Source organism: Bombina bombina, chromosome 5 (assembly GCF_027579735.1).
Source record: "Bombina bombina isolate aBomBom1 chromosome 5, aBomBom1.pri, whole genome shotgun sequence".
NCBI lineage: Eukaryota > Metazoa > Chordata > Amphibia > Anura > Bombinatoridae > Bombina > Bombina bombina.
The window spans coordinates 289884719-289907288 of NC_069503.1; the positions used below are offsets into that span (position 1 = coordinate 289884719).

At 37.9% G+C, this 22570-nt stretch overlaps 1 protein-coding gene across 1 annotated transcript in view; it reads left to right on the forward strand.

The window, feature by feature from the left end:
- Positions 1 to 20642, forward strand: part of ANKIB1 (ankyrin repeat and IBR domain containing 1) — a 575165-nt gene extending 554523 nt beyond the window's left edge. Inside the window, exons 17-20 of the mRNA XM_053714029.1 lie at positions 13666 to 13717; positions 14459 to 14570; positions 16427 to 16470; positions 17121 to 20642. Of these exons, the coding sequence (XP_053570004.1) occupies positions 13666 to 13717; positions 14459 to 14570; positions 16427 to 16470; positions 17121 to 17867 (955 nt within the window). The 3' untranslated portion in view covers positions 17868 to 20642. The remainder of the gene's footprint in view (positions 1 to 13665; positions 13718 to 14458; positions 14571 to 16426; positions 16471 to 17120) is intronic.
- Positions 20643 to 22570: the final 1928 nt, after the last annotated feature.

Genomic DNA, 22570 nt, shown 5'->3' on the forward strand with positions numbered 1-22570 from the left:
GAGCTTTGAAATATTATGTTGAAGCTACTAAGGATTTCCGAAAGACTTCTAGTCTATTTGTTATCTTTTCCGGTTCTAGGAAAGGTCAGAAGGCCTCTGCCATTTCTTTGGCATCTTGGTTAAAATCTTTGATTCATCATGCTTATGTCGAGTCGGGTAAAATTCTGCCTCAAAGGATTACAGCTCATTCTACTAGGTCAGTTTCTACTTCCTGGGCATTTAGGAATGAAGCTTCGGTTGATCAGATTTGCAAAGCAGCCACTTGGTCTTCTTTGCATACTTTTACTAAATTCTACCATTTTGATGTGTTTTCTTCTTCTGAAGCAGTTTTTGGTAGAAGAGTACTTCAGGCAGCTGTTTCAGTTTGATTCTTCTGCTTATAATTTCAGTTTTTTTCATTATAAGATTTAAACTTTATTTTGGGGTGTGGATTATTTTTTCAGCGGAATTGGCTGTCTTTATTTTATCCCTCCCTCTCTAGTGACTCTTGCGTGGAAGCTCCACATCTTGGGTATTTATTATCCCATACGTCACTAGCTCATGGACTCTTGCTAATTACATGAAAGAAAACATAATTTATGTAAGAACTTACCTGATAAATTCATTTCTTTCATATTAGCAAGAGTCCATGAGGCCCACCCTTTTTTTGTGGTGGTTATGATTTTTTTGTATAAAGCACAATTATTCCAATTCCTTATTTTTTATGCTTTCGCACTTTTTTCTTATCACCCCACTTCTTGGCTATTCGTTACACTGATTTGTGGGTGTGGTGAGGGGTGTATTTGTAGGCATTTTGAGGTTTGGGAAACTTTGCCCCTCCTTGTAGGAATGTATATCCCATACGTCACTAGCTCATGGACTCTTGCTAATATGAAAGAAATGAATTTATCAGGTAAGTTCTTACATAAATTATGTTTTTTTGCAGACTGTCAGTTTCATATTTGGGAAATGCATTTAAAAAAAATAAAATTTTACCTGAGGTTTTCAAATTGATTCTTTTTCCTAAATTGCGGGCTGCCTTAGGCTCGCGTGAGCGCAAAATGCTATAATTTATTGCGTCATTCTTGGTGCAAGACTTTTTTGGCGCGAGAATTAAGTTTGTTTACGCAAATTCATCATTTCCGGCGTCTTAGTTGGCGCCGAGTCTTTTCACGAGGTTGCGTCATCTATGACGCTCATGTTGTTGCGGACGTTTTTGGCGCCAAAAACTATTTTCAGTAGTAGACGTCATACTTGTTTGTCATTATTTAAGACTTCATTTCTTTTTGCCTCTGGTCCTTTTTTCTATGCCAGGGGCCTATTTTGTTTGCATTTCTTTCCCATTCCTGAAACTGTCATATAAGGAAATAGATAATTTTGCTTTATATGTTGTTTTTTCTCTTACATATTGCAAGATGTCTCAATCTGATCCTGTTTCAGAATCTACTACTGGAATCCTGCTGCCTGATATCGGTTCCACCAAAGCTAAGTGCATTTATTGTACACTTGTAGTAACTGTTCCTCCGACTGTAGTTTGTAATAGTTGTCATGATAAACTTTTACATGCAGAGAATATTTCCATCAGTAGTATTGCATTACCTGTTGTTGGTCCATCAACATCTAATGTTCAGGATATTCCTGTCAATTTGAGAGAATTTATTTCTGATTCCATTCAGAAGGCTTTGTCTGCCATTCCGCCTTCTAATAAACATAAAAGGTCTTTTACAGTTGATGAATTTTCGAATGACCGACAACATACTGATTTATCTATCTCTGATGAGGATCTGTCTGATTCAGAGGATCCTGCCTCAGATATTGACACTGACAAATCTTCGTATTTATTTAAAATGGAGTATATTCGTTCTATATTAAAGGAAGTGTTGATTGCATTAGATATAGAGGAGTCTAGTCCTCTTGATACTAAAACTAGTAAACGTTTAAATTCGATTTATAAACCTCATGTTGTTATTCCAGAGGTTTTTCCAGTTCCTGATGCAATTTCAGATATGATTTCAAAGGAATGGAATAGACTGGGTACTTATTTTACTCCTCCTTCAAGGTTTAAAAAATTGTATCCTTTGCCTACTGATAGATTGGAGTTTTGGGAAACGATCCCCAAAGTTGATGGGGCCATCTCAACTCTTGCTAAGCGTACTACTATTCCTATGGAAGACAGTACTTCTTTTAAAGATCCTTTAGATAGGAAGCTTGAATCTTATCTAAGGAAGGCTTATTTATGTTCAGGTCATCTTCTTAGGCCTGCAATTTCTTTGGCTGATGTTGCAGCTGTTTCAACTTTTTGGTTGGAAACTTTAGCGCAACAAGAATCAGACCATAATATGTATAGCATTGTTAAGTTAATTCAACATGCTAATAATTTTGTTTGTGATGCCATTTTTGATATCATCAGAATTAATGTTAGATATATGTCTTTAGCTATTTTAGCTAGAAGAGCTTTATGGCTTAAATCTTGGAATGCTGATATGACTTCTAAATCGACGTTGCTATCTCTTTGTTTCCAAGGTAATAAATTATTTGGTTCTCGGTTGGATTCTATATTTTCAACTGTGAATCGATCACTAGAGGGCGCTAGTAATACAATACACAGTACGGAAAAACCTGAAAAATAAAATGTCTACTATATAGCAATGAATACCAAGTTGCTACAATATGTATCCAAGTGGGGACGATATGTAAATCGAGCTCTCCTATTAAACAGTTAATCTGTTGTATAAATTAGTAATAGTGATAAAATAAAATGAAGTGTGAATGTGTAAAAAATCATCAATAAATTGGATATAAATGTAAAGCAGCACCTCCGGTGTTTTATCACATTTGTTGTATTTTCAACTGTTACTGGGGGGAAGGGGGCTTTTTTACCTCAGGATAAAAAATCTAAGGGTAAATTTAAAGCTTCTAACCATTTTGGTTCCTTTCGACAGAATAAGGAACAGAAACCCTAATCCTTCCCCTAAGGAATCTGTTTCCAATTGGAAGCCTTCCTCAGTCGTCTGGAATAAATCCAAGCCATTTAAGAGATCTAAACCAGCCCCCAAGTCCGCATGAAGGTGCGGCCCTCATTCCTGCCCAGCTGAAAAGGGCAGACTAAACTTTTCAAGGATGTTTGGATAAATTCAGTCCAAAATCATTGGATTCAGAACATTGTCTCTCAGGGGTACAGAATAGGTTTCAGAGCAAGACCACCTGTGAGAAGTTTCTTTCTCTTACGCATTCCAGTGAACCCCGAGAAAGCACAGGCTTTCCTGAAGTGTATTTCAGACCTGGAGTCTTCTGGGGTAATCGTGCCGGTTCCTTTTCAGGAACAGGGTCTGGGGTTTTATTCAAATCTGTTCATTGTCCCAAAGAAAAAAAATTAATTCAGACAAGTTCTGGATCTAAAAATCTTGAATCGTTATGCAAGTTCTTTGAAAGGACAAATTTCTGCTCTTTCTGTCTTATTCCACAGAAAAATTGCTAAACTTCCTGATATTCATTGTTTTGTACAGGTGTTGGTCCGTATCAAGCCTGTCATTAAATCAATCTCTCCTCCCTGGAGTCTTAATTTGGTTTTAAAGGCTTTACCCGCTCCTCCGTTTGAGCCTATGCATTCTTTGGACATTAAATTGCTTTCTTTGAAAGTGTTGTTTCTTTTGGCCATCTCTTCTGCTAGAAGAGTTACTGAATTATCTTCTCTTTCTTGTGAGTCTCCTTTTCTGATTTTTCATTAGGATAAGGCGGTTTTGCGGACTTCATTTAAATTCCTACCTAAAGTTGTGAATTACAACAATATTAGTAGAGAAATTGTTGTCCCTTCCTTGTGTCCTAATCCTAAGAATTCTTTGGAAAGATCCTTACATTCTTTGGATGTGGTGAGAGCTTTGAAATATTATGTTGAAGCTACTAAAGATTTCAGGAAGACTTCTAGTCTATTTGCTATCTTTTCTGGTTCTAGGAAAGGTCAGAAAGCTTCTGCTGTTTCCTTGGCTTCGTGGTTAAAGCTTTTGATTCATCACGCTTATTTGGAGTCGGGTAAATCCCCGCCTCATTCTACTAGGTCTGTTTCCACTTCCTGGGCTTTTAAGAATGAAGCTTCAGTTGATCAGATTTGCAAAGCAGCAACTTGGTCTTCTTTGCATACATTTACTAAATTCTACCATTTTTATGTTTTTTGTAGAACAGTTCTTCAGGCAGCTTGTTTCAGTTTGATTCTTCTGCTTATAATTTCAGTTTTTTTTTCTTTTTCTTTATAAGATTAAAACTTATGATTTGGGTTGTGGATTAATTTTTTTCAGCGGAATTGGCTGTCTTTATTTTTTATCCCTCCCTCTCTATTGACTCTTGTGTGGAGTTCCACATCTTGGGTATTTGCTATCCCATACGTCACTAGCTCATGGACTCTTGCCAATTACATGAAAGAAAACATAATTTATGTAAGAATTTACCTGATAAATTCATTTATTTCATATTGGCAAGAGTCCATGAGCTAGTGACGTATGGGATATACAATCCTACCAGGAGGGGCAAAGTTGCCCAAACCTCAAAATGCCTATAACTACACCCCTCACCACACCCACAATTCAGTTTAACGAATAGCCAAGTAGTGGGGTGATAAAGAAAAGAGTAAAAAAGCATCAACAAAGGAATTGGAATAATTGTGCTTTATACAAAAAAATCATAACCACCATAAAAAGGGTGGGCCTCATGGACTCTTGCCAATATGAAAGAAATGAATTTATCAGGTAAATTCTTACATAAATTATGTTTTCTTTCATGTAATTGGCAAGAGTCCATGAAAAGTGACTGAAAAGGGCATTTGTATGGGCATTGCCCTTAAAAGGGCATTCAGCTCTTTTGCTGCCCAATGCCCATCCCTAATCTAAAAAAAAAATCTGTCTAACCCCCAAACATTAAAAAAAATTAAACCTAAGTTTAAATTAAGCTAAAATTATAGAAAATAAAAAAAATCTAATATTACAGAAAATAAAAAAACAAAATTACCAAAGTTTAAAAAATGAAACCTAATCCCTATGAATATAAAAAAGCCCCCCCCCCCAAAATAAAAATAAATCCTAATCTAAGAATAAACTGCCAGTAGCCCTTTAAAGGGCTTTTTGCAGGGCATTGCCCCAAGATAAACAGCTCTTTTGCAGATGAAAAAAGTCTAAGTCCCCCCTAACAATAAATACCCTCTACCAACCAAACTGCCCAAAATAAAAAAAAAACTAACACTAAAAAACCTAAACTATCCATTGCCCTGAGAAGGGCATTTGTATGGCCATTGCCCTTAAAAGGGCATTCAGTTCTTTTGTTGCCCATCCCTAATCTTTAAAAAAAAAAAGTTACATCAGCCAATAGGATTTCAGTAGCTTTCATCCTATTGGCTGATTTGAATTTAAAGAATCAAATCGGCCAATAGGAATTCAAGGGACACCATCTTTAATCGCGTACCTTGAATTCACTATTCAGTGTACGGCGGCAATCGGAAGAAGAGGATCCTCCACGCTCCATGGCTCCGCGGTCACAGGTTTTCAGTTCCAGGGTCGCCGGTCTTCAGCTCCGCGGTGATCGGTCATCAGCTCCACCCTCCGCTCCGTGCTGGATTGTTCCTGGAAGAAGAAAGAAGAAGTCGCCGCTTGGAAGAAGACTTCACCGCATGGGACAGGACCTTCTCCGCCGGACTTCAGGAACGGTGAGTATCAACCTGGGGGTTAGACTTAGGTTTTTTGTTTTTTTTGGTAGGGGGCTATTTAGATTAGGGTGGGCAATTCCTAAAAGAGCTAAATGCCCTTTTAAGGGCAATGTCCAAACAGCAATGGGTAGTTTAGGTTTTTTAGTGTTAGGTTCTTTTATTTTGGGGGATTTGATTGGTGGGGGGGTTTACTGTTAGGGGGGACTTAGACTTTTTTCTTCTGCAAGAGAGCTGTTTATTTTGGGGCAATTCCCTGCAAAAAACTCTTTTAAGGGCTACTGGCAGTTTATTCTTAGATTAGGGGGTGTTTTATTTTTGGGGGGCTTTTTTATTTTCATAGGGATTAGGTTTAATTTTGTAAACTATGGTAATTTGTTTTTTTATGTTCTGTTATGTTAGCCTTTTTTATTTTTTGTAATCTTAGCCTTTTTTTGTAATTTTACTATTTTTTAGTTTAGGTAATTTGTGTTAATTTAGGGGGTGTTAGGTTAGGAGGCTTAGTAATTTAATTAGTTATTTGCGTTGTGGGTTTTGGCGGTTTAAGGGGTTAATAGGTTTATTGCGATGTGGGGGTTTTGCGGTTTAGGGGTTAATATGCTAAATAGGTTTATTGTGATGTGGGGGTTTAGGGGTTAATAGGGTAATTATGTTTACTGCGATGTGGGGGTTTTGCAGTTTAGGGGTTAATAGGTTAATTATGTTTATTGAGATGTGGGGGTTTTGCAGTTTAGGAGTTAATAGGGTAATTAGGTTTATTGCGATGTGGGGGTTTTGCGGTTTAGGGGTTAATAGGTTAATTATGTTTATTGCTTTATGGGGGGGTTGTGGTTTAGGGGTTAATAGGGTATTTAGGTTTATTGCGATATGGGGGTTTTGCGGTATAGGGGTTAATAGGGTAATTAGGTTTATTGCGATGTGGGTGGTTGACGGCTAAGGGATTAAGGGGTTAATTTCGTTATTATTTTGCGATGTGTGGGTTTGCGGTGTATGTGTTAATACTTTTTGTGGGAGGTTCGGGGGGGGGGTTTGTACTTCGTGCAGGAATTTTTTTTTTTTTTAATGCTCCGTTTGCCTTCGCTGCATCCTGGGGATTCAGAAAATTAGATATCAGATTGTAAGGTTTCTGTTCTACCTGCTGCTACACTGGTTGCCCCTCCTCATAAGTCTGATAAGGAGGATACGTCGGTAGCCTCTGAGGGTGAAATCTCAGATTCGGACACTATAATTCCTTTCTTCTGATGGTTAAGAAGTAACCTTCAGATTTAAGCTTGAACACCTTTGTGTATTGTTAAAGGAGGTTTTAGCTACTTTGGACGACTCTGATACTCCTGTCGTAGTCAACCCTAAGAAGTCTAGTAAACTTATAAATACTAGGATGTTCATTCCTTTGTAGAAGTGTTTCCTGTTCCAGGCCGTGCAAAGGAGATTATTTCACAGGAATGGGAGAAGCCAGGGATACCTTTTTCCCTGTCTCCTGTCTTTTATAAGATGTTTCCTGTTGCTGACTTCATTATGGATTCATATCGCACAGTGCCTAAAGTAGAAGGGGCTATTTCTACTCCGGCTAAGAGAACTATGATCCCTATAGAGGATAGCTGCTCTTTTAAGGATCCAATGGACAAAAAGCTGGAGGCTTATTTGAAGTGTTATTATTGGTGCAACGCCTTGTCTGATTCTATTTTGGTAGAGACTCCTTAAGGAGGATATCATAGTCAAAATTAAGGCTTTCAAGCTAGCCAATTGCTTTATTTATGATGCTACCATGCAAGTTATTAATCTGGGAGCCAAGATATGTGGCTTCTCTGTGCTAGCCCACAGGGCGTTGTGGCTAAATTCTTGGCTAGCTGACGTTTCCTCTAAGTCCAAGCGTCTGACGCTTCCTTACAAGGGTGAGAACTTGTTTGGACCTGGTCTGGCAAAAATAATTTCTGATATTACTGGTGGAGTAGGGTCTTTTCTTCCAAAAGACAAGAAGAATAGTCCTAAGGACGTCAAAGTCCATTTTGTTGCTTTCGTAACTTCAAAGGAAAGTCTTCCTCTTCCAAACATGAACAGTCCAAGTCTTCTTGAAAAATCAATTGTCTTGAAACAAGGGGAAGCAATGAAAGAAACCCGCAGCTGAGTCTAAGTCAGCATGAAGGGTTTGGTCCAGGATCGGATCAAGTGGGGGCAGTCTTTCTCTAATTTTCAGGATATGAGATGTCCTAGATCCTTGGGCTGTGGACATAGTATCTCAGGTTTTCAAGATTGAATTCTAAATTTTCGCTTCCAGGGGCAAATTCCTCCTCTCAAGTTTATCTGCAGTGTAGATAAAGAAGTGGGGCATTCTTGAACTGTGTTCAGGGCCTTTCCTTCCTGGGGGTGATAGTTCCAGTTCCACTAATGGAGCGGGTCCTATGGTTCTATTCAATCCTGTTTGTGGTTCCCAAACAGAGGTAACTTTTCGACCCATTCTAGACCTTAAGTGTCTCAACAGGTTGTTCAGGGTACCATCCTTCAAAATGGAAATTATTAGTTCCATTCTTCCTTTGGTCTAAGAGGGCCAGTTCATGACAACCATAGACCTGAAGGATTCATATCTTTATGTTCCCATTCACAGGGATCATTTTTAGTTCCTGAGATTTGCCTTTATAGACAGACTTTTTCAGTCTGTGGTGTTTCTTGGCAGTGATTCTGGAAAGAGTTCCCTTGTTCCAGTTACAAGGGTAGTTTTTCTTAGGGATCATTATATATTCCCTATCTATGAAAATATTTCTGACAGAGGTCAGAAAATCCAATATTTTTTCCTCTTGCCTCTCTCTGCAGTCTACTGTTCAGCCATCAGTGGCTCGATGTATTGAGGTAATCGGTCTAATGGTCGTTTTCATGGACATCATTCCCTTTGTTCGATTCTATTTAAGAGTTCCGTAGATTTGCATGCTCGGACAATGGAACGGAAACCATTCGGATCTGGCTTAGAGGATAGATTTAGACCAGTCTCTCCTGTGGTTGTTTTCTCAGGAGCATCTGTCTCAGGACACATGCTTCCGGACACCTTCCTGGGTGATTGTGACCACGGATGCCAGCCTTCTAGGCTGGGGAGCAGTCTGGAACTCGTTAAAGGCCAGGGACTGTGAACTCGGGAGGAGTCTCCTCTCCCCATAAACATCTTGGAGTCGAGAGCGATTTACAATGCTCTGATGGCTTGGCCTTAGTGGCTTACATCAACCACCAGGGAGGAACTCAGAGTTCATTAACATTCCAGGTATAGACAACTGGGAAGCTGATTTCCTGAGCAGACAGACATTTCATCCCAGGGAGTGGCTCTCCATCTGGAGGTGTTCTCCAGGTTAACCATCGAATGGGGTGTGCTGGAGTTGGCTCTGATGGTGTCTTGGCAGAAGGCCAAGCTTCTAAGGTACGGTTCAAGGTCAAGAGATCCGTAGGCTGCCCTGATAGATGCTGTGGCGGTTTCTTGGGATTTTAGTCTAGCATATCTGTTTCCTCCGTTTGCTCTCCTCCACGAGTTATTGCTCGTATCAAACAAGAGAGAGCATCAGTAATTCTAATAGCTCCTGCATGGTCTTGCAGAATCATTGAGACCATGATTCAGGCTTGCAAGCCTGTTTCTAGAAAGATTTACCATAAGGTGTGGCGTAAATACCTTTATTGGTGCGAATCCAAGGGCTACTCTTGGAGTAGGGTCAGGATTCCTAGGATTTTGTCTTTTCTCCAGGAAGGTCTGGAGAAGGGATTGTCAGTCCATTCTCTGAAGGGTTGGATTTCTGTATTGTCTTTTTTGTTTCACAAGCGTCTGGCGGATGTGCCAGATGTTCAATATTTTTGTCAGACCCTGGTCAGAATCAGGCCTGTGTTTAAGTCTGTTGCTCTTCCTTGGAGCTTTAACCTTGTTCTTAAAGTTTTGCAGCAGGTTCCTTTTGAGCCATTGTATTCCATAGATATTAAGTTGTTATCTTGGAAGGTTTTGTTTCTTATTGCTATTTTTTCTGCTCGGAGTCTCGGAAGTCTCGGCTTAGCAGTGTGATTCGCCTTATCTTTCATGCTGATAAGGCGGTTCTTCGCACTAAGTTGGGTTTTCTTCCTAAAGTGGTTTTGGATAGAAATATTAATCAGGAAACTGTTGTTCTTTCTCTATGTCCTAATCCTTCTTCTCATAAGGAACGTTTGTTGCACAACCTGGATGTTGTGCATGCTTTAAAATTCTACCTACAGGTGACTAAGGATTTTCGCTAGTCCTCTGCCCTGTTTGTTTCTCAGGAAAGCAAAAGGTCACAAAGCTACTGCTACTTCTCTTTCTCTCTGGTTGAGAAGTATAATTCATTTTGCTTATGAGACTGCTGGTCAGCAGCCTCCTGAGAGAATTACGGCTCATTCCACGAGGGCTGTCTCCTCTTCTTGGGCTTTCAAAAATTAAGCTTCTGTGGAACAGATTTGCAAGGCTGCAACTTGGTCCTCTCTACATACTTTTTCCAAATTTTACAAATTTGATTCTTTTGCCTCGGCTGAGGCTTCTTTTGAGAGAAAGTTTCTTCAAGCGGGTGGTGTCTTCTGTTTAGGTCTGTCTGTCTTGTTCTCCCTCCCTAATCATCTGTGTCCTCTAGCTTGGGTATTAGTTTCCACTAGTAATTGATGGTGTCGTGGACTCTCCATATCTTAGGAAAGAAAACAAAATGTATGCTTACCTGATAAATTTATTTATTTCCGGATATGGAGAGTCCACGACCCCACCCTTAAATTAAAGACGGTTATTTTTTACTAAACCCCAGGCACCTCTACACCTTTGTGTTATTCCTTTTTCCATTTTCCTTTGGTCGAATGACTGGGGATTATGGGTAGGAAAGTGACACTTAACAGCTTTGCTGTGGTGCTCTTTGCCTCCTTCTGCTGGCCAGGAGTGATATTCCCACTAGTAATTGATGACGTCGTGGACTCTCCATATCCTGAAAGAAAGAAATTTATCAGGTAAGCATAAATTTTGTTTTGTTTTTAAAAAAAAAATTAAAGTGGATTTTTTAATGGTGCAACGTTGTCTATTTAGCGCAGGAAGATTTATTTACTTTTTAAGCTGAGAAGCTCTGACGTCCCTTCTAGTCTGCACATCAGTCTGTGGCTTGTAAGTGACTGATGTGCAGACTGCATAGGATGATATCAGAGCTTCTCAGCTGATAAGGTAAGTAAGCCTTAAAGAGACATGAAACACAAAAAATGTATTTCAGGATTTAGCTAGAACATACAATTTTAAACAACTTTCTCATTTACTTCTATTATCAAATTTGCTTCATTCTCTTGGTTTCATTTGTTGAAGGAGCAGTAATGCCCTACTGGTTTCTAACTGTACACATGGGTGAGCCAATGATAATCTGTATATATTTGCAGCCACCAATCAGCAACAAGAACCTAGGTTATTTGCTGCTCCTGAGCTTACCTAGATAAACCTTTCAGCAAAGGATAACAAGAGAAGGAAGCAAATTAGATAATAGAAGTACATTGGAAAGTTGTTTAAAATTGTATACTCTGCATTATATCTCATATACTGGGGGTCCCCTGATATTATTTTTATCTGTATGAACATCTGGGAGAGTCATTTTAAATGATAATGACCCTTGCTGTCTTATGCTCACTCAGTGGTTCCCACCAATCACAATAGGACCAGCTGGCAGCCCTTCACTACACCCGTGTTTACCAGCTAAATTATCAATTACATTGAGTAACCACCCACTGTGGCATCAAGAAACCCATAATACACACACCGATGCCTACCACTTTTGTTATATATCTTGTACTCCCACATCCTCATCTACTACTGGAGTAAACACCTAGACAGCCCAATCTTGACCTACATGTTCTACAGGAAAACCTCTATCTAATCCCCAACCAAAATATTTCCTTGTGTGATCTCGAGCCTCGAACTCCAATTGGCCATCCTGTGTGTGTGAGTTTGTGTGTGTGTGAGTGTTTTAGTGCGGTGTATCTGTGTGTGTTTCCATGTGTTTTGCATGTGTGAGTGTGGGTTTGTGTGTGTGTGAGTGTTTTAGTGCGGTGTATCGGTGTGTGTTTCCATGTGTTTTGCATGTGTGAGTTTGTGTGTGTGTGAGTGTTTTAGTGCGGTGTATCGGTGTGTGTTTCCATGTGTTTTGCATGTGTGAGTGTGAGTTTGTGTGTGTGAGTGTTTTAGTGCGGTGTATCGGTGTGTGTTTCCATGTGTTTTGCATGCGTTTGAGTTTGTGTGTGTGTGAGTGTTTTAGTGCGGTGTATCGGTGTGTTTCCATGTGTTTTGCATGTGTGAGTGTGAGTTTGTGTGTGAGTGTTTTAGTGCGGTGTATCTGTGTGTGTTTCCATGTGTTTTGCATGTGTGAGTGTGAGTTTGTGTGTGAGTGTTTTAGTGCGGTGTATCTGTGTGTGTTTCCATGTGTTTTGCATGTGTGAGTGTGAGTTTGTGTGTGTGAGTGTTTTAGTGCGGTGTATCGGTGTGTGTTTCCATGTGTTTTGCATGCGTGAGTGTGAGTTTGTGTGTGTGTGTGTGAGTGTTTTAGTGCGGTGTATCGGTGTGTTTCCATGTGTTTTGCATGTGTGAGTGTGAGTTTGTGTGTGAGTGTTTTAGTGCGGTGTATCTGTGTGTGTTTCCATGTGTTTTGCATGTGTGAGTTTGTGTGTGAGTGTTTTAGTGCGGTGTATCGGTGTGTGTATCCATGTGTTTTGCATGCGTGAGTGTGAGTTTGTGTGTGTGTTTTAGTGCGGTGTGTGTTTCCATGTGTTTTGCATGTGTGAGTGTGAGTTTGTGTGTGTGTGTTTTAGTGCGGTGTATCTGTGTGTGTATCCATGTGTTTTGCATGTGTGAGTGTGAGTTTGTGTGTGTGTGTTTTAGTGCGGTGTGTGTTTCCATGTGTATTGCATGTGTGAGTGTGAGTTTGTGTGTGTGTGTTTTAGTGCGGTGTGTGTTTCCATGTGTATTGCATGTGTGAGTGTGAGTTTGTGTGTGTGTGTTTTAGTGCGGTGTATCTGTGTGTGTATCCATGTGTTTTGCATGCGTGAGTGTGTGTTTGTGTGTGTGAATGTTACTACTTTTTACATTATTTTCAAGTCTGACTACACTTAAGTCTAATTGCCCATCCTGTGTGTGTTTTTTTGTGAGTGTTTTTGTGTGAGTACATGTGAATAATTCTGTGTATGAGTGGTTAAATTATGGAATAAAGTGTATTTTCTTCATAAATGGAAAGAGTCCACAGCTGCATTTATTACTTTTGGGAATTCAGAACCTGGCCACCAGGAGGAGGCAAAGACACCCCAGCCAAAGGCTTAAATACTCCTCCCACTTCCCTCATCCCCCACCTTTCGTCCCAGGAGGTTGGCAGAGAAGTGTCAGAAGTTTTCGATAGCCTCTTATGGAGGGTAGTACTCTTCGGCATGGGACTGGAGATTTAAGTAGTCCTGTCAGCCTCTCAGTGAGAGCATGGGTGAAAGTTAGAGTCCGGAGATGCAGGGAGACTCTTTCTGCGAAACCATCCCGACTCATATTACCAGCTCCGTGTGTTTTTGTGAGTACATGTGAGTAAGGCTGTGTATGAGTGGTTAAATTATGGAATAAAGTGTATATTTTAGTAACTACTGTATAGTTTGTTGATTACATGTTTAAAATGGTGTTGATGCCTAAGTCTACCTTATTTAATTCAAGAAAAGTTGGTAACTCTAATGTGTAATAAGGAATGTTGATCATTTGGAATTGTAGAGATAACTTTGGTGCTAAATATAGTATTTTAATATATACAAATTATATTATGTTTATAAAACTACATTGATTATAGTTAATTATCCAAACAGAATATTATTTTGGAAGCATTTTCTTTTATGTAAATTATTCTTTATTCTTCTCCCTCCTGCAATTAAAGCTAATTTTTTTTAAATACTAGACATGAAGTGTAATTTCAATAATTGCTCAGTAAGTCTGAGTTAGTTTTAGACTGTTTTTATCTCCCTTAACACTTGTGGTTTGTTTTTAGTTTTGCAGGTGGCACGTGGGATTGGGAATATTTAGGATTTGCATCACCAGAGGTAAATTGTTTATTTTTACATGGTCATTAAAACAGTAGCTGTGAATATTTTAGAAAAAAATACATTCTATAAAAGGTGTTTCATTTTTTTACTGTGGTCTTCCTACTTATACTAGATATTGATGTACTTTTTATCCGCAATACTTTTGTCTTCATTATAAAGATACGATCTTGTTGGGCCATCATTTGCACTGATTCTTCTCTGTGGTATCTGGGTGGTTCGGTCCTGTTTAAAGGGACATTAAACACTAAATACATTTCATGCATATCCCTCTAATTATGAGTGTCACCATTTTGAAACCTAGGTTACACTGCAGGCATCTGAAGGAGATTTGCTGCACATGTGCAAACACATCATCACTGCGATGCACTGAAATCTAGGTTTCAGCATGGGAGCACCCATGCCTGTCTGTATGACTTGTATGGGATCATGATCATGGACAATCCTCTTTTGCCTGTCTCTATAACTAGGTCCATGCATGGCAATAAGTGAATTAATGCTGCCAATAATGGGGTTTTACAATATAAACGTACTCCCATCAGTTGTGACTCTACAATGGGTGTGAACTAATTTATTTATCAGTGTGTTGACTGTAAGAAAATAGAGCGTCAAGAAGCTCATCGTTGTTTCTATTAACATGAGTTTATATATGTTTAGTAATAGCTCAGTGTACCAAATGCTAAGTCTCTGTGCTTTTTGTATACATGATAAGTACATAAGTTGACAATTATGTTTGTGCAGGAGTATGCTGAATTTCAGTACCGAAGAAGGCACAGACAGCGCCGCAGGGGTGACATGCACAGTGTGCGGAGCAATACTCCAGATCTTGATGATCGGAATGACAATACTTCAGGTATACTTCAAATTTCTACTTGTAATTGGTAATAGTTGTGAGTTAAATATACTAGGAAATTATAATGAGATTAGTACTACATTTTGCATAAGTAAGTAATTTAGAATAAAAAAAACATTCTGACATTGAAAAGCATTATTATCTGGAGCTATATTTCCAGAAAAGTGCAGCAACCAGCGCTATGCACTTATACTTATTCTTAAAGGACCAGTCAACACAGTAGATTTGCATAATCAACAAATGCAAGATAACAAGACAATGCAATAGCACTTAGTTTGAACTTCAAATGAGTAGTAGATTTTTTTTCTGACAATTTTAAAAGTTATGTCTATTTCCACTCCCCCTGTACCATGTGACAGCTATCAGCCAATCACAAATGCATACACGTACCATGTGACAGCCATCAACCAATCTCAAATGCATATATACGTTTATTCTGTGAATTCTTGCACATGCTCAGTAGGATCTGATAACTCAAAAAGTTTAAATATAAAAAAACTGTGCACATTTTGTTAATGGAAGTAAATTGGAAAGTTGTTTAAAATTGCTGCTCTATCTGAATAATGAAAGTTTAATTTTGACTTGACTGTCCTTTTAATAACAATGGATACCTGAAATATATCAGCCTCAAGTGGTCTCCAGGCTATAATCTATTATATAAGGATATGTAATACAACTTGTTTCTGTTTACTTCTGTATAATAGCATTTTTAACAGCTTAATTAGTGACAATAATATTTATAGTTTCCTTATGTAGTTATGTGTGGGTGCTAGGCGGCAGTGCAATGCTACTACACAGTATAGAACATTAGTGAGCATGTTCTAGTTTATAATTGGTTGGACTCATTTTAGTAAGATAACTGAGTTGAGGCCAGTCTGATGCAGTTTGTTATTGAAAATGTGCACAATGAATAGAGGTGGCAGAATGTGGGTTTCCAGTGGCAAACTATCCTAGATTTCTTCCTTTATGTTTTACAGTTGTTGTGGATTTCTTTATTAGGAGCTGATTGTGTAATTGATATCATTAGAGACCATCTGCTGTGACTAATTATGTTTTGGTTCCTCTGATTTTATTTCTTATTGGACATAGGATGTGGTTTTGTTACATTGTTACTGTTGGTTTCTTAGTTAAAGGGATAGAAAATTTAAACTGAAATGTGCATAGGTAAATTTCAGTTTTAAAAATGTAAAACATTCTTCTAATAAAAGTTAAATATAAGTAAGTATAAATTACTGTTTTCCAGCAGCATACTTACATATTCTGTGAGTCTCTGTGCGCCACTATTCAAGCTTAAAGAGCTGGGGGTGGGTGGTGTGTAATGGTGCCTGTAAAGACTTAATTGCTCACTCTCTGAGGAGGTGTAGTGTTTGAATACTGGTGCATGGGCCCTCACAGCATACTTGTGTATGTCACTGAAAATAGTACTAACTTTTACTAGATGTATTTTTGCTTATGTATAGTGCAAAAATACTTCCATTTAAAATTGCAATGCACATTTCAATTTTGACTTTTCTATACCTTTAACCCATTGCCAACAGGTACACAACATTGTTGTCAGCAAGCATTAAAAGGGCATGTGAGTGACACTGTGCCCACAATGCTTAATGAGCAACTTAGATTCAGAAAGCATGAAAAAAAGTGATGAATTCTCTAAAATGTTTTTCCCTCCAAATTCTTACTTGAAGTAATGTTTGTGGACATTTTGGCACAGATCCGTTAAGGGGCGCAACATGTAACTTTTTAACAGTTTCCAATGTGTACCTAGAACTGTACTGTTCCTAGCTGTGTGACTAACACAAAAGTAGTACAAATCAGTCAAGTAGTTAATAATATGTTCACATATTTTCTATTAACAGATCCCCAGGAAGCTGGTGGTACCAGGCGGCATGGCCCCTCCATGGTGAGTTCAGCTATTCTCAGTACTCTGCACAGGTTTTCTATTCACAAATGTACCTTTTTCAGTTACTATACCTGGGTTTTCTCTTGGTATTTTGCCTTCAGATTGCACTGATTTTTCTACTTGAAAAAATATTGTACAGTAGGTGTAGGGGATTTGGAAGAAAAAATATTGAAAATGGGCGTAAAGAAAGTGCTTAGATAACATTTAGATCAGCGTATAAATGTAATGGAACAATGATACATGGAGAGGTTTTTAGATTAAGGTAAAGTGACAGAAAAAGATTGGCAAGTTTGGTGTTTATGGCCATCATCTGTAACTTTCAGAAGCATTAGACCCCTCAGTTTAAAGAAGGGGCATCTTTCCTCACAGGGGGGTTTCATACTCTTTCTAGTGCTACCAATATATATAGTTGTCATTCCTATTGTGATCATCCTTTCTTTCAAACAATATATCTCATGTTCCTTTATGTGGTGCAAGGCAAGAGAGATAAAGTTGTTGTCATGGTCAGAAAAAGTATTTAGGAACTACCATTGTCAGGTACATAGAATATATTTCACTACTCAACCTTTATTGCACAGTTCATCCTTCATTTACATGACACAATTTAAAATGTATTTCAAAAGACATTTTTTGATCTATATATTTTTCAGGGCTTGAATTCTTTGGATGAAGATGATCCAAACATCCTCCTGGCAATCCAGTTATCTTTGCAAGAATCTGGCCTTGCAATTGACGAAGAAAGAGAATTCCTTAATAATGAGGCATCTTTAGGTGCCATTGGTTCATCACTACCAACAAGACTTGATCCAACTCCAATAAGCATTGATAACCCAAGGTCAGCATTAAGTAGCTCAGAACTATTGGAACTTGGTGAGAGCCTTGCAAGATTAGGAGCCAGTAATGAGCCTTATGCAACAGATCGACTACTCTCATGCCGTTTCAGAGATGTACAAGGTGGACTGGGTTCAACACCTAGTGATCTTGATTCATCTAATCAAGACCAAACCATGAGTGAAAATATTCTTGGCAATATTATGGCTTGGTTCCAAGACATGAATCCTCAGAGCATTGCCCTTATCCCTTCTGCATCTTCAGAAACGGATGTAGATTTACAGCCATTAAGTGTCAGTGACCTGCCTCCACATCCCACATTAAGGGAACCATTAGAGAATATGGCAGAAGAGCATGCACTTTTTCAGAATGCACTAATTAATGAAGAAACAGAAAGTCGAATAGAAGAAAGCACTTCAAAGGAGAATGTATCTGAAACTGAAGCTGTGTCGCAAAATGATGACCATACACATGAACTCATGAGCAGTATGAACAGTTCTGAAGATGTTTCTAGTAGAACTCCTGAATCTGCAAATGAATGGATTGAACAAGTACATTTGGTATGAACGTAGAGTAAAAATTTGTTAGTAAACAGGATTTCATACATCATAGATGATCTGAAAAATAGGTAATGTTGCAAACTATTGACAATATATAAAATAAAGACTTCGGAGTCTCTGTATCCTTTACACCAACTGGAACTTTTAAAGAATTTCTTCTGCATTTATTTGGAGTTTGATTGCATTTTTTTTTCAATGCAAATATTAAGGATGGTGAAATCTACTTTTAATAACATGCAGTCTCTATGTAGCCTTAGTTTGATAATACTTACCTTAATGTATGGGTTAAACTTTTTTTAATCATTTAGCTTAATTTTAACATACAAGAAACTAGTTTCTCTCCTGTTGTACCTCAAATTTTTTCTCAATTCAAACATTTACACTCCACTCATATCTACTTGTTTATTTTTACTGTTTTCCTTTTTGGTGATGATCATACTAAGTACAAAAAGAAAATAAAAAAGGAATACTTTGTTTATTAGGCAGTATAATTCATCTGAAGACAATTACACACTTAAGGTTGTTCTTCAGTCTCTTTCTCTGTAAAGTATACTGCAGGGTCTTAAGCTGTAGGAAAACTGAGGTGAGTCTTGAGATATCAACACTAACGCTGGTGGAGATATAATATATGTCTGTCACTCTAATCTATAGAGTTAATGGTTGTCATTTTATGTGACTGTGCTTTGGGCATTAAGCCCAAATGTCTATATGCAAAACTAAGGCTGGCTAACAAATATTACATGCCTTTACTAAATTTCCAATAATAGCCTTACATGTCAGAGGAAGGAATACATTTTATTGACAATGAATGTTTCCTGAAGCATCTGATTTATATAGATGGCTGAATAAAAAGTGAACGATGGTTGCTGGGTGAAAGAAAGTGTCATAACGTGTACTGTAGCAAGACGGCATCAAACCCTTGCACAGACCATAACTGTGGGAAGGATGTTAATTACTGTTATTGTTTGGGAAATATACGATTATGTGAGGGCATTTGGTAAGATTTATGGAGAATCATGGAGCTTTAACCAATAATAAAAGTATTCCCATTCATCATATTTTCATATTGCTGCATGGCAATTTTTCAGTGTTGTGCATGAAATGCAGCTTGAATGTTTTGGTACAAGAAATATGAACAAACATTGCACAGCACTTTTCAATAGCTTTTTATCTGTTCTATAAAACAGCCTCCAGATTTTCAAGTGAGTGCTAGACAAATTCAATAGGTTTACCAATCCTCGTGCCAAAAAGCTACGCAGATTTAATGTAACACATAAATATAGAATATTTTTAACTTAAACAGTGATATTTATTTCCAAATGTTAGCAGGTGTGGAGTATAATGCACTAACTTGTCCCAAACTGTTTTTCATATTCCAATATTAATTTTGTTATTAATTATTATCAATAGTTAGACAAAAAAACGAGTTAAAAGTACTGACAACATATTTAATTAAAAGTAGACACACGCATTTTAAAGTTATGTTATGATGTTAAGAACATTACAGTTTTTAATTTGGAGAAATTCATATTTTCAGATTTCTGTTGCGTTAGAATGGTCCTCTTTCCCTCTGCTTATATAGAACAACCATAGTAATAATGTGTTTTATTGATATTGCTTTTGTCAATAACATCACAACTTTATGAGTTTAAGGCAGTTTTCCTATACAGGACCACTCCATTGTTAAACAATGAATCAAGTTAAAACATTAAGAGACCAGATCTTTTAGACAGCTATCTTTCTTAAACGTTAATTTTGCTATTCTTTTTAATATCATTGATCAGTATTCACCCATGCTAATGGAGTCTCAAAACAGAAGGAAATACAATTCTGAATTTCTTGGTCTTGGCTTTCTAAAAAGCATTAAATAATTTAAAATTAGTGGCATTTTATGCCAACATTAGACAACTAAATAGTACAGTCTATAACTCAATTATACAGCTATACTTTCCAAATGAATAATAGCTTACTAGAAATCTCAACATGCTGCACGACATGTCACCGTGCCTTTGCATACTCAGATCAATAGCTAGACATTTTAAGAGTTTATAATACATTTTCATAGCCTTTGTTCTGGAGTAACTCTGCTGTTGAAGTGTAACAACCTGCATAAAAACCACCCATGGCCTTGCCTTTTACAGCATATACTAAAAACCTCAGTGCTGACGTAGTATTACATAGAAGTGTTTGTTTAAATGACAAAATATCTATCTGCTGAGTGTTATTGACTAATGAAGCACATTTCCTTTTAAGGGCATACGTCTAGTTAAACATAATACAATTGAAATATACAGTATGCATTGCAATGTCTTTGTAGGATGACTATATGTCTTATAATCTGATCCCAAAATTCAATGGCAAAAGTCATGCAAAGCACGTAGTATGTGTTAATAGCCTGATAAATGATCACAGCTCTGCTACAGACATTATATATAGGCGAGAATCATGTTAGAAATTAGTTGGCATTCCCTTGTATACTCCACCCAGACTCTTTTATGCAGACTCCACCAATTTGAATGCAACTGATTTATATTGATGTAAATTTGAATTAATGTCTAACGTATGGTACCACTAGGCAAGATTATATTTCTGTAAAGGGTCCTGCAGTGTGAAATTATCATTTTTGCTACGCTTGGTTTAACTTAAATCTAATTACTTTCAACATAGCTATCTTTTTTTCTAAAAAAATAAAAATAAACTTCATGTGAACTTTGTCATTGTCACTTCCAGAAAGTAAATATTTTCTGTTGTAAAATTATATAAAACACTAGAACTCTGAAATAGGTCTGTGTGAATTATTTTTTATGAATTGGTTGTAAATGTTTTTTTTCTTCTTCCTTGGATATGCAAAAATGGTTTCTCTTGAGTTGTAATTCTTTTCCTAGGAAACCATAACAAATGTGTGCATATAAATATATATGTGCAGACTGTATTTACCACAGTGAATGCTTTGTGTGCAATGGTGAATTCTGTTGGTTCTGGTAGAATGTAATTTGTTTTAGATTGTGTGGTAATGTTTCTAATAATCAACTTAAAGGGACACTTTCACCTCAATTTCTGTATGGCTTAAATGCAAGATTTTAAGAGTAGGTTGCCCAGAATTTATTACCAAAAATAATTTTGATGTTTAAAGGGATAGAAAGGTTTAAAATAAAATGTGCATGTCTGCATTACAATTTAAAATATAAGCATTTTTGCAACATACTTCCATTAGCAAAAACATAATTTATGCTTACCAGATAAATTCCTTTCCTTTCTGGCAGGGAGAGTCCACAACTTCATTCCTTACTGTTGGGATATACAACATCTGGCCACCAGAAGGAGGCAAAGACACCCCAGACAAAGGCTTAAATATTCCTCTATCCCCCAGTCATTCTGCCAAGCGAACAAGGAAAAGTAGGAGAAACATCAGGGTATAAAGGTGCCAGCAGAAATAATATAAAAAAGGGAGCCGCCCATCAAAACATAAATTATTGGTGGGTCGTGGACTCTCCCTGCCAGGAAGGAAAGGAATTTATCTGGTACGCATAAATTATGTTTTCCTTCCATAAGGCAGGGAGAGTCCACAACTTCTTTCCTTACTGTTGGGAAAACTATACCTAAGCTCCAGAGGACACTGAATGAATAACGGGAGGGAACAGAAAACAGAGGACCCTATTCTGAGGGCACCACAGCCTGTAAAACTTTTCTCCCGAAAGCTGCTTCAGCCGAAGCAAACACATCAAACTTGTAAAATTTAGAAAAAGTGTGTAAGGACCACCAGGTAGCCGCCTTACACATCTGATCCATTGAGACTTTGTTCTTAAAAGTCCAAGAGGAAGCCACTGCTCTAGTGGAATGAGCTGTTATCCTCTCAGGAGGCTGTCGTCCCACTCTCTCATAAGCTAAGCGGATGACACTCCTCAACCAGAAAGATAGGGAAGTCGTAGTAGCCTTCTGCCCCTTACGTTTCCCCGTATAAATGACAAAGAGGAAAATTGTCTGAATTCCTTAGTAGCCTGAAGATAGAACTTCAAGGCATGAGCCACATCTAGCTTGTGAAGCAAACATTCCTTCGCTGAAGAAGGATTAGGACACAAGGAAGGAACAACAATTTCTTGATTAATGTTACGATTCGACACCACCTTAGGGAGGAACCTTAGTTTAGTGCGTAAAACCGCCTTATCAGCATGAAAAACCAGATAAGGGGTCACATTGCAAAGCAGAAATCTCAGAAACTCTCCACGCAGAGGCAATAGCCAACAAAAAAGAACCTTCCAAGATAACAATTTAATGTCAACCGTATGCATAGGCTCAAATGGAGCCTGTTGCAAAACACTAATAACAAGATTGAGTGTCCAAGGCAGAGCCCCAGATCTAAAAACAGTTCTGATCCTAGCCAGAGCCTTAACAAAAGACTGCACATCCGGAAGCTCAGCCAATCTTTTGTGCAGTAACACTGACGGCTGATATCCCTTCAGGGAACTAGCAGATAAACCCTTCTCCAGTCCATCCTGGAGAAAAGCTAAAATTCTGGCAACCTTAACCTCATGCCAGGAAAAACCATGGTCTTCACACCAGAACAAGTAACTCCTCCACACTTTATGGCATATACGAGTAAATGGCTTACGAGCTTGAACCAGAGCGTCGAAAACCCTCTCTTAGCTAAGACTAAGCATTCAATCTCCACGCAGTCAGCCTCAGAGAATTTGGATTTTGATGAATGAAGG